The sequence below is a fragment of the Myotis lucifugus genome, unplaced genomic scaffold, assembly GCF_000147115.1.
Source record: "Myotis lucifugus unplaced genomic scaffold, Myoluc2.0 scaffold_198, whole genome shotgun sequence".
Classification (NCBI taxonomy): Eukaryota; Metazoa; Chordata; class Mammalia; order Chiroptera; family Vespertilionidae; genus Myotis; species Myotis lucifugus.
The window spans coordinates 779,433-792,229 of record NW_005871246.1 but is presented as its reverse complement, the minus strand read 5'-3'; the positions used below and the strand labels follow the sequence as shown (position 1 = coordinate 792,229).

Genomic DNA, 12,797 nt, shown 5'->3' with positions numbered 1-12,797 from the left:
AATATGACCGAGAACCTCTCAGATCAACCATTTCCTTGCCTCACCTCTGAGAACCTCTGAGGAACCCCAGGGTTCCCAGGGGCATAGTTTGAGAAACGTCAGTGTAGGCTTCTAACCGGGCAGCATGATTGGTCAGACCAGGCCCAGCTGACAACTCAGAACGACCCTGCTGCCCATGCCACCCCCTCACCCTCCTACCTGGAGGCTGCAATCTCCGCCTTCTGCTTGGCAATGGTGGCAGCCCGCTCAGCCGCTTCCACAGCCCGGTCCACCTTCTCCCGGATCTTGCTGGCACGCAGCGGGATGAGGTTCTTGCGCTTGCCGCTCACGAGGATGTTCTGCTTGTACTTGCCCTCCTCTTTGGTGCCGTCGGGGAAGGTCATGCAGCCGTAGCCGTGCCGCCGGTTGCTGGCCCACTCGCCCTCGTACTTGAGCCCGTCAGAGCGCTGGCTCACGCCGAAGCCTGCCCGCTTGTCATTCTTCCATTCGCCCACGTAGGTCTCGGTGGTGGTGGCGTCGATGTCGTCCTCGATGACCGACAGCTCGGCCTCGCCCTCGCCCAGGCTGATGGTGGAGTGGATGTCGCTGGCCGTGGAGCTGACGGTGCTCATGCCCGCCTCGCTGCGGAACGAGCTCTGCTTGCTGCGCTGGCTGGCCAGGCTGCTCTTGGACTCGGACTTGCGCAGCTTCAGCCCGCTCAGCAGCGAGCGCCGGAACAGCCCCTTCTTCTTGCTCTTGAGGATCTCAGAGTCGCTGTGGGCCACGAGCACGAAGCCCCCTCGGGACACGGCTGGGGAGCCGGCCACCGCTGGGGAGGCGTCCGGGTGCAGCGCGGCGCCATTGGTGTGCTCACTGCGCAGAGAGTTGATGGACGTCCTCAGGGGCGAGCGGATGACGGCCGCCATGCCGTAGGGGACACTCTGCCGCACACCATAGCCTTGGCGCATGCCACCGACCCACTGGCCCTGGTAGGTCCCTGTGGAGACAAAGGAGAAAGGGTGAGCTCCCAAGACAGTGATGGAGGACGGGCACCTTACATGGTGGACAGAGATCTGATGGTCCTCCTATCTTGGGACAACTCAGTGAGGTTTACAGACTGTGGTGCATTTTTACAACTTATATCACTTATGGTTATTTTTAAAGACCCTTCTATCCTGCTTCCCACAGTTGCATTTTGTTCTCTCCCTTAGAAGTTGGGGAGGGAGGAGGGAGGCCAGGAGTCTGTGATACACAGTCAGGAGCACAGAGTCAAGAGTAAACTGGAGCGCTCCACCTAGACCTGGGCCGAAGGGCCCCTCAGAAAAGACCGCAGGGACACAGTGAAGAAGAAAGCAGAGGCACATCCTGGTGACGGCAGCTTCAGGGACACAGACCTGGGCTGCAAACAGTGCTGACGAAGCTCACTTCCCCACGGCCAGAGGTTTCCAAGAGGAGTTCGGAAGAGCACTCGGTGGGGACACCTTGAACTGCACGGGGACTTTAGTGCTTCAAGACCTTACGGCTTGAAATTGGCAGGCCTGATATCCCCAAAAGAATCAAAAGGAGGGACTTGAAGAGATCTTTGTCACATTCACAGCAGCACTATTCACAACAGCCAACAGGTGGAAACAACCCAAGTGTCCATTGAAGCATGAGTGAATTAACAAAGTGCCATCTAGCCATACGTGGAATATTATTCAGCCCTAAAAAGGGAAAATTCTGGCCCATGCTATCACATGGATGAACCTTGAAGACATTATGCTGAGTGAAATAAGCCAGTTACAAAAGGCCAAAAACTGTACTATTATATTTACATGAAGCATTTAGAATAGTTAGATTCATAAAAACAGAAAACAGAATGGAAATTGCCAGGGGCTGGTGGGAGAGAGAAATGGGGAGTTGTTTAATGGAAACAGAGTTTCTGTTTGAGGTGATGTAAAAGTTTTGAAACTAGAGGTGATGGTTGCATAACACTGTGAATGTAATTAATGCCACTGAACTGTGATTAAAATGGCATGTTTTTTGTTATCTGTATCTTACCATAATAAAAGAAAAAGAAAAAAATCAGGAAAACTGAGCTTGTATTCTTGTTCTACATACGGCTGTGTGACTTTAGGCGAGTTTCTGGACCTCTCTGACCCCCCGTTTCCTTATCTATAACAGGAGTCTAAAATTCCTCATATTATGGGTCGTTGTGAGAATTAAATGACTCAGCAGGACATTCTACCTACCTGGTAAGGGCTTTGGGTGAGAATGCGGGGGGGGGGGGAGAGGGGGAGGGTTCTTGTCCCATTACTCTTCTAACTTACTATAGCAGAGGCTTAGAGACTGCAAATCAGAGGCTCAGAGACTAAAACTTGCCAATATACAGGCTTCATTTGTCCCATACAGCATTTTTATAAAAAACTAGAATTGACTGCCAACATTCCAAATTAAAGAGATTTCACATGAAAGTTCAGATCTCTTGTTTCTCCTAAAAAGTACAAGATCTAGCCACCCTGGGTCTTCACTTCCAGACAGTAAAATGGACTTGAGTGCAGCAGCAGTTGCCCCATCTAGATAGGCACACCCCATCCAGTTTGCCCCACTCCCCTCTACCTCCTGCTATCTCCCACCTAGGCCACCTCCTTTATGTACCTGTCCTGCATTGGAGGTAAAATCCAAACCAAGTGTGGGATCCGAACACGTGGTCCCAAATGATCCGTCACTGATTTGTCACCACTCCACGGCCATCACCCCCAAGTCAGAACTGGTCCTGACCACACATGGGCTTCTCTGTCTCTGAGACCTCGTCCACACAGCCTGTCCTTACTCAAAGTCCCCACCCCGGCCATTCAAATCACACCCAGCCCAGCCCAGCTTGCACCCCTTCTCAATAACAGCTCGGTGACCACTCCAGCCCACAGTGCTCCCCGCCGAGCAGCCGCAGCATCGGGCCTGCATCCAGCACTCCACGGGGGACTCAGGAGAGGGCCTGGGTTCTTCTGCGTTTGCTGACTGCATCTTCCCTGCTCAACCGGATTACAAGCTCCCCAGGGGGAATGGGCCTTGCGTTCTAGACACCTCATTCTTCACACGACACAAACCCAGCCCTCGGAGGAGGATGTGCAAATAGCCCAGAATGGGCCAAGGCCCCAGGAGCCCGAGCCCTCTGCTCCAGCAGGAGCAGCCTGTCCATTTCAGGTGACCCCGCCCCAGGTGTTTTCTAGGAGCAGAGCCTGAGACCACATCCTTGTGCACACGATTTGTAGGCGGAGGGGGCACAGGAGGGAGGGAGGGCAGGGGGGATGGTCTTAGCTGGACACCCCCCTCAGCCTGATGGCGTGGGGGGCTGAACAGAATTCATCCCACCCTGAGGTGAGGGGGTTGGACTTCTGGACCCCCAAAGGTGGGGTTGGGGCACAGGGTGAGGCAGCTAAGGTAGGGATTAGGCCCACTGCCATCAACACTGGAAGCTGCCCCTGACTCGGGGCACCCTCTGCCCTCCTCCCCCTCAGGCGGCATGGCCCGTGCTGGGCAGAGCGCACCTTCTCCCCAAGGAGGCAGTGCGCCTCCATGCCCACAGCACCCACTGCACCACCTCTCCAGGATCAGCCAACTGGCTGCCAGCAGCAGACAGTTGGGAGGGCCAGGCAAAGGCAGTGGCTGACTGTGTCACTCAGCATCCCAGCGTGGCCGTGCTGGGCGGAGACGCCAAGGCTTGCCTCGGTCGGGGTTACAAGGAAGGCTCTGCGACCCGGTGGCTTCTCCCCTGCCTGGGCGTGAGGTGGCCTGTGGGGAGTGGCCCGTAACAAGGCCAGACTGCTGCCTGGACAGTGGCCTTTCCGCAGCCCCTCAAGCTGGCAACGGGCTGCCATTGCAAGGACTCTCACCTCCCAAGCTCATTCCTGCCTTACTGCCCCTTCTACTTGTGAGCTGGGGGTGGGGCTGCCAGATAAAACGCAGGACGCCCAGTTAAACCTGCATTTCACATGCACAACACACACTTTTCTAGGGCACACTGCATGGGTCATATCTATGAGATCAGGCCCATGATCTGAAATTCAAATTTAACTAGCAGCCCATAGGTTATTTTGCTGAATATGGCCACCCTATGGCCACCCCACTGGAACCTCCCAAGACGACTCTTGGGTGCTAAGGATGGCAGCCCCTCCCAAACCGAGGATCCCCTGCAAAGGAAGGCGACCAACCACCCTGCCCCCACACCACTGCTTCCCCTCAAAGGAGGCTGGACTTGGAGATAAGGATGGAGTGAAAGTTAGAGAGCAAAGGCATGATGGACAAATAAAGGTGGGTCCATACAGTGGAGTATGACTCAGCCTTAGAAAGAAGGAACCTGACACAGGCTACAGCAGGGACGGACCTGAGGACATTATGCTGGGAGATAAGCCAGTCACAAAACGACAAATACTCCATGAACCCATTTACACGAGGCCCTAGGGGAGTCAGATTCATAGACGGAAGTAGAAGGGTCATGCCAGGAACTTGGGGTGTGTGTGTGTGGGGGGGGTGTTTAGTGGGGACAGAATTTCAGTTTGGGAAGATGGGAACGTTCTGGAGATGGTGGTGGTGACGGTTGCACAACAATGTGTATGTGCTCAATGCCACTGAACTGTACACTTGAAAATGGTGAAAATGGTAGACTTCATGTTGTGTATATTTTGCCACAATTTAAAAAAAGAAGTGCCGCCCTAACCAGTTTGGCTCAGTGGATAGAGCATCGGCCTGCGGACTGAAGGGTCCCAGGTTCGATTCCGGTCAAGGGCATGTACCTTGGTTGTGGGCACATCCCCAGTAGGGAGTGTGCAGGAGGCAGCTGATTGATGTTTCTCTCTCGATGTTTCTAACTCTCTATCCCTCTCCTTCCTTCCTCTCTGTAAAAAATCAATAAAATATATTTAAAAATAAATAAATAAAAAAGAAGTGCAGGCGCTCACAGGAGCCTCATGTATGGCCTGCTGGAGGCCATGGGGCGCAGGGGCTCGTGGGGGAGTTAGGAGCAGGGTTGGAACCCCGAATCCACTTTTTGGATCTGTGACCTTGGAAAGTGCTTTAACTTCTCTGTGCCTCAGCTTCCTCATCTGTAAAATGGGGAAGGCGGTTGTGTAGACCAAATGAGGTAATCGACATAAAGTGCTGGCTGGTCATTAACAGTTAACAATTATTAATCATCGTCATCAAAACCTTAAGGGGTAAACAGCACCTCACTTCTCTGTCAACCCTACGAGCTGGATGCCTTTGTTACTGTTCCCCCAGATGCAAACACACAGAGGGTGTCTAACAAAAGACCAAGGGCAAACATTGAGTGACAGAGCAGGCGGAGCAGGGTCCCTCCCACTCTCCCTGAGCTCCCATGCCATGTCACCCTGGCCCTGCACAAGTGGCCCAACTATGTCCTTGAGGAGCTGGGTGGCCAGGACAAACCAAAGGTTCCATGTCAGTGAAAGGAAGGCAACCACTCAGCGACTTATTCCTGAAATCCCGTGCCTCTGGAGGCCCCTGGGTGGATTAGCTAACACTAGGGAGGGTCAAAACGTGCACACAGGGCATGTGCTGGGCCCAGAGAAGGGTGACCAGCAAGGAGAAAGGACCTGGACATAGCTTCATGTCCTGAACAGGCAAATCCAGAGGCAGAAAGCAGACTGGCAGTAGCTGGGGCTGGGGGAATGGGAGTGACTGCTAGTGAGCACGGGTTTCCTTTCAGGGAGATAAAAATGGTTTGGCGCTAGATAGAGGGAGAATTTGTACAGCATTGTGAATGTGTTAGATGCCACTGAACTGTCCACTTTGAAATGGTTAGTTTTACATGATGTAGATTTCATATCAATTTTTCAAAAAAGATATGATGATTAGTAACAGAGAAATGAAACATGGTAAAAAATTATCTATAATAATAACAGCATAATATGCTAGTTAGACCAGACATCCTTCCGGACATCCTTCCGGACGACCTTCTGGACAAAGCCGGGGCTGCGAGGGAAGCCCGGGTCCTGGGTGCCAGAGGGAAGCCGGTGCTGGCAGCCAGGGGAAGGAAGGCCTACTCTTGCACGAATTTTGTGCATCGGGCCTCTAGTGTATATATAAATTCAAATTCCCAAAACGAGACAAAGAAGAGCTGATCAAGTTCTAGGGGCTCTTGAGAGCAGAGCCAGGGTCCTGAGCTTTAAAACAAGCTCCTGTGGCCAAAGGGTCCTGCCGGGCGGTCCACCCAGAGGTGCTGGAGCTCTGGGAGAGCGGAGCCCGCAGCCTGGGGACTTGGGCTTACCCTCCTGCGTGATGGAGCTGACACCTGTGCCACACGTAGGTCCAATCCTGCAGCATGCACATAAGGCGCTGGGCGTGAGGGGCGGCCGGGCCTGCCTGCCCAGAGTCTGCAGCCTTGTTGTATTTGCATTTTTGCCCCCCGTGGGAACATATCTCTGATTTCATAACTGACGTCAATAAGAAAATGGATTTAGTTATACAAAACACTCTCCAGATGAGCTCTGCTGGGACTGCCCTGGGCAGCCAGCCTCATGGCTCCACAGCAAGGGAGGCAAAGAGCAAGAGAGAGAATGCAGGCCAGCTCAGCCAGGAGACGGCTGCAGGAGCCGATCCCGCCCAAGGAAGGCTCCTGGGGCATCTGGGCCGGCCCTCGTGGGGTCTCCTCTCATGTTATCTCTCTTTCGTTGAGGAGGGTGGGGAGGGAGCCCCCTATCGACCAGAACCCCAGCAAGACCTGGACAGAAGATCTGAGTGGACTCGGATGAGGAAACAAACCTCCCTAAACCTCGCCTGTCCAATGCCAACTGGAATGATCCAGACCGTGGGGAAGAGCAGACGAGGCAAGACCACCAGTGGATCTCACACTGGAAAAGCACCAGCATCCCCCCACCCCCACCAGGCATGTTAAACCCAAGTTTCCGACCCCACGGGGTGGTGCATGCAAGCATCTGCATTCCTATTGGGCTCCCAGGCGAGGCGACACTGTGCTCCGGGGACCCCACTCTGAGTTCCACTCCAGCACCTGGCACAGCAGCACCTGGCTTGTGTGGGCACCGGTGTTGTTTGGTTCAGGAAACACCTGGGTCCGAATCTGAAAACCAGAGCCCTGGGCTAGAGCACGGCCTGGCCAGCTGAGATCCGGCCTCAACCCCAGCCCCGGCATATTGGGGTAGTGTGGACGGTCAGCTGTAGCCAAGGTACCTGCATCTGCCTCAGGCCTGCGCCATGTCACACACACTCTTATTTTCCTCCTCTGCAGCCCCTGCCCATCAGCTGAAGTTCTGGAGCCTTCACCACAGGCCCAGAGAACCAGCCTCATGGAAAATGCAGTCCCACTATGTGCTGGCCTCCGGAGTGGCCTGGAGAAGCCCGGCCAGATGAAATGGGCTCTGACCCTTGCAGCACCAGGCCCTTGGCACGTGTGAGACTTGGCCACGAGAACCCCATGTTGAAGGGCATCCCCTGCGGGTAACAGACGGCATTTACAAAGCTCCAGGCCCCCTTTTTCACAGCTGGACCAACGCCCTTTGCCCCGCCTTCCTGCCTCATCTGTCCCAACGGTGGGCAGAGGGGCCGTTTGACCAGGATGAGGATGTACCGAGTAGTACTTCATTCTTTCTTTTGCTTCATAGTTCAACCAGGTTTTCCCAGGCACTGTGAGCACAAATGTCAGAGTAAACTTTGTCCACAGTTGGAAAGATCACCACAGCAACTTCCCCGCGCAAGGGCCACCCCCAAATCGCCAGGCCAGCAGGACTCTGAAATGACCAGTGAGGAAGCTACTGCTTCCCAAATGTCCCTGAAGATAAGATGAAAGTCACCTGTTTATATGTTTTTAAGAAGAGAGAGGGAGAGAAATACATATTCCCAGGCCCCAACTCTGACCTAATGAACCAGGATGGCCAGGGATGACAAGGGGACCTGTGACTGTCACAGCCCCCGTAACTCTTCTCATCAGGGCATCCTGGGTGTTAGGGATGTGGAAAAGGAAGAGCAGGAGGTGAAGCGACCAGTTCAAGGCCACCCCGCTCAGGGGCAGCAGAGCCAGGGGAGCAGCATCATGGCACAGGTGGTGTCCAATGTTCTGGAACCTTCCTTAGCTTACACTGTATCCTGGACCTATCTTCACCTTTTTTTACATCATTTATGATGGTTGCAACTAGTACAACATGTGAACGTGCCACAGCCCTACAAATTACAAGCCAACCCTGTCCTGCGAATACTTAGGTAGTTCTCATTTTTGATAGCTAATCTTTGTACATAATATTAAGTTATATCCTTGGATAAATTCCTAGAATGAAACTGCTTGGTCAAAAGGAAGATTTTTAAAAAGATTTTTGATAAATTGCCCTCGGAAAAGACCATGTAAGAGTGATTATTTTCCCCACATCATCATCAACACCAGAAAGTGTCACTTTAAAAATCTGTTTTAGCTGGCTCTGAAGAGTTATAGCTAGTGGAATTTGTTATGGGATGAACTATGTCCCCCCAAATCCATATGTTGGAATCCTAACCCCTGGTACCATAGAATGTACCCGCATTTGGAGACATGGTCTTTAAAGAGATGATCAAGATAAAATGAGGTTGTTAGGCAATGAGCACATGAAAAGATGCTCAACATCACTGATCACAAGGGAAATGCAAATCAAAACCACACCGAGTACCACCTCACACCCACTATAATGGCTGCCATCACAAACAAAAACCAGAAACAGGTGCTGGAGAGGATGTGGAGAAGCAGGAACCCATGTATACCGCTGGTGGGAACATAAAATAGTTCACCCACTGTGGAAAAGCTGGCAGTTCCTCAAGAAATTAAACATAGAATTACCATATGATCCAGCAATTCCACTTCTGGGCATATATCCCCCCAAAATGAAAGCAGGATCTCAAAGAGATATGTGCACACTCATTACTCACAACAGCCAAGAAGTGCAAGCAATCCATGTGTCCATGGAAGGATAAATGGATAAAACAAAGGTGTCCATCCATACAATGGACTATTTCTCAGCCTTAAAAAGAAAGAAATTCTGTCGCACACTACAACACAAATGAATCAATCTTGAGAACATTATACTAAGAAAATAAGCCAGATACAAAGAGACAATTACTGTATGATTCCACTTATATGAGGTACTTAGAGCAGTACAGAGAGGAGGAAGATGGTGCCAGGGGTTGGGGGAAGGGAGATGGGGAATTATTATTTAATGGGTACAGAGTTTCAGTTCTACAAGATGAAAAGCTTTCTGGAGATGGATGGGTGATGGCTGCACAACATTCTGAATGTATTTAAAAACAGTTAAGCCCTGGCTGCTGTGGCTCAGTAGTGGCTGGGGCTCGTGTGGGAGGCAACCAATCAATGTGTCTTTTTCACATCGATGTTTCTCTCTCTTTCCCCCTCTCTTCCCCTGCCTTACCCCTTTCCACTCGCTCTAAAAAATCAATGGAAAAAATATCCTCGAGTGAGGATTTACATAAATAAATAAATCAATTAAGATAATAAATTTTATGTTACGTGTATTTACCACAATTTTAAAAAGAGACCATCAGGGCTCTGGCCAGTGTTGTCTAGTGGTTAGATCACCGGCCCATGCACAGAGGGGTTGCAGGTTGGATTCCCTGTCAAGGGCACGTACCTGGGTTGCAGGTTCAATCCCTGGCCCTGGTTGGACCAATCAATGTGTCCCTCTCACATGGCTCTTTCTCTTTATCTCTCTTTCCCCCTCCTTCCCTTCCACTCTCTCTGAAAATCAATAGAAAAAATATCCTTGGAAGAGGATTTTAAAAAAAAAGGAAAAGAGAGAGAGAGAGAGAGACCATTAGGGTGGGCCATACTTCAATAAGACTGATGTCCCTATAAGAAGAGGAAGTGACACAGGGGCACGTGCACAGAGGAACACCATGTGAAGAGGCAGTGAGAGGGCGGCCATCTGCGAGCCAAGGAGACAAGGAGAGAGGCCTCAGCAGAACCCAGCTCTGCCGGCACCTTGGTTTGGCCTTCCCACCTCCTGAACTGTGAGACAGTAAATGTCAGTTAAGATCCCAGAGTGATTTTCTGCAATGACAGCCTTGGGAAACTATTACAGAACTCTCAGCCTCTAGTCAGGCGATGTACCTATATAAGCACAAAGTAAAAGTTAGGAGGACAAACCAAGAGAAAGAATGAAAAGTCATGTTTCCAAGAACATATAAGCAATACATTTTAAAAGAGAGCCTTCTCCCCACCTCGAGGACACAGGAGAAACGTTTCTGGAGAAATAGACCAGAAGAGCATGCCCAGGGGGACACCAGGCAGAGAGGAGGGTGGGGTGAGCATGGGCCAGACACAGGACTATTAGAGGGAAGTCATTCTGCACTGAGACCCTGCCTGCTTCCCCGGCCAATTCGGCTGGAATTAACACCCGTCATGAGAGGAGAGATGCTCTGAAGACTGAACCAGGCCAGCAGTGAAGGCTTCCACACGCAGAACTTCCAATCAGCTTTTTGGTACCTTACGTAAGTAAATGAACAGCCAAGGGTCATCAGACATTTGGAGAAAGCCTCCGACAGAGAAGACAGACACCAAAACATACAAATAAATGGGAAAAGAATTTGTAGGAATCATGGAAAATGCAAAGTGTGGAAGAAGACATCAGAGAAGCCAGAAATTGTATCTTCAAATCAAATACTGCATCCATAAAATGGGAATCAAATGCAATAAAAAAGGAAACACAGGAGAAGAAGAAGAGCCCCTGGAAACTGAAAGCATGATGGCTAAAATAACAATTTTGGTCAATGAGCTGGAAGCTAAGTTCAACAAAATCTTTCAATAAACTGGAACAAAGAAATAAGCAAAGTAGTAAGAAATAGTGAGATCAGAGTCACCCAGAAGGCCCCAAATCTAGTGGAACCTCGGTTCTTGAACTTAATTCGTTCCGGAAGGCTGTTTGAAAACCAAGTCATTTTTTTCCCATTAGAAACAATGTAAATTGAATTAATCTGTTCCAGACCCACAGATGATTCCCTGTTTTAGCCTTGCTTGCATACAGTACATGTCTAATGTACTATTAAATCTATAAACAGTTTAAAAACAGAAAGGACATGAAATGTATAGTAAAGATAAAAATTCAATAATAATAAGCAGCAATGAAAGTAAAAAAAACACGACACTATTCACAGCACAATTTCCTAAGATGTTAACAACATGAGGTTTAGTGGTAAACTGACTCATACTTGCTCATTCTCCCCTTTGTTGCCTGAGAGACACGTGACCGATCATACAGGTATCAGCGCGAAAGGGTTGAAAACCAAATTGTTCAAGGTGGGAGATGTTCACAACCGAGGTCTGACTGTATTGGGAGTTCCAGAGACCAATGAGGGAAAATCACCGAAGGAATAACACAGGGAAGTGCTCCATATCGGCAGGATGTGAGTGTCCAGGCTGAAGGGGCTCACAGACACCTTGCGTGAGAAAGGAAAATGACTCATACTGAGACACGGCAGTATGATGAGCAAAGATCCCAAATGCTTCCGGAGAAAAAGAAAAACAGGCTGCATGCAAAGAACCGAGAATCAGAATGGCGAGAATCAGAATGGCATGAGACTTCAAAACCTAGAAGTCAGTGGGGAATTGCCCCATCCCCACCACCGAATTCTGAACAAAAGTAATTATTAATCTAGAATTCTATACACAATCCATTTATCTATCAAGTTATCAAGCCACCAAAACTGTATCTTCCATGCATCCTTTCTCAGAAAGCTACTATAGGATGCACTCCACCGAAAATGAGGGAGTAAACCAAGAAGGAGGAAGACACAGGGAAGGTCCAACACAGGAGAGGTGAAGGAAATTTCCAGGAAGAAGAGCGATTAGTGCAAATGGAGCTAATATGTATATACTAGAGGCCCGGTGCACGAATTCATGCACAGGTGGGGTCCAGCTGGCCTGCCTGATTGGAGCGATCGGTGGGTAAAGGGGTGGAGGTGGGGGGACAGCTGGGGGGAGGGGCCACAGGAGGTTGGCTGGCCAGCCCCGCCCCCATCAGGTCGGTTGGCCAGCTGCAGTGTGTGTCATAGCGACCAGTCATTCCAGTCATTACGGTGCTTGGCTTTTATATATAGAGATATGACTTCCAGAACGCAATAAATGAAAATATACAAATATATAAAAAGTAGGTATACATGCATGTTTATATTATTTGTAGAGAATCTGGTGGGTTTGTTCATGTGACAAGCTGCATTGTATTTTCCTGAGCATTTGGAAAGAAATAACCAGTAATTTAAAGAAAACTCTGCAATTGCAAAAATGAGGCAATTACTAATTAAAGTTGTGCATGAAACGTGTATAGAATCAGAGTGCATTCCTTGGCTCAATAATAAGAAATACTTATATTAGTCTTTTAATAATGAAAAAAAATTGACTATGGTTAACCAAAAATTGTGACAAAGTACTGGAATGGTTAGGGAAGGTAAAAAGAAGAGTATTCTAAAAGACTAAAAATCTTCATCTACCATAGTAGGAAGTCAATAGATGATGGCTAAAAGTGAGAATGAACCAAGAAAGCAGTAAGAGCACATGTAGCAACGCAATTACTAATTAAAGTTGTGCATGAAACGTGTATAGAATCAGAGTGCATTCCTTGGCTCAATAATAAGAAATACTTATATTAGTCTTTTAATAATGAAAAAAAATTGACTATGGTTAACCAAAAATTGTGACAAAGTACTGGAATGGTTAGGGAAGGTAAAAAGAAGAGTATTCTAAAAGACTAAAAATCTTCATCTACCATAGTAGGAAGTCAATAGATGATGGCTAAAAGTGAGAATGAACCAAGAAAGCAGTAAGAGCACATGTA

General features: G+C 49.4%; 1 protein-coding gene across 1 annotated transcript in view; it reads right to left on the bottom strand.

Moving 5' to 3' along the window:
• Positions 1-12,797, bottom strand: part of JPH3 (junctophilin 3) — a 115,295-nt gene that overhangs the window by 66,406 nt on the left and 36,092 nt on the right. Inside the window, 1 exon segment of the mRNA XM_023761103.1 lies at positions 199-976. Coding sequence (XP_023616871.1) covers positions 199-976 — 778 coding nt within the window.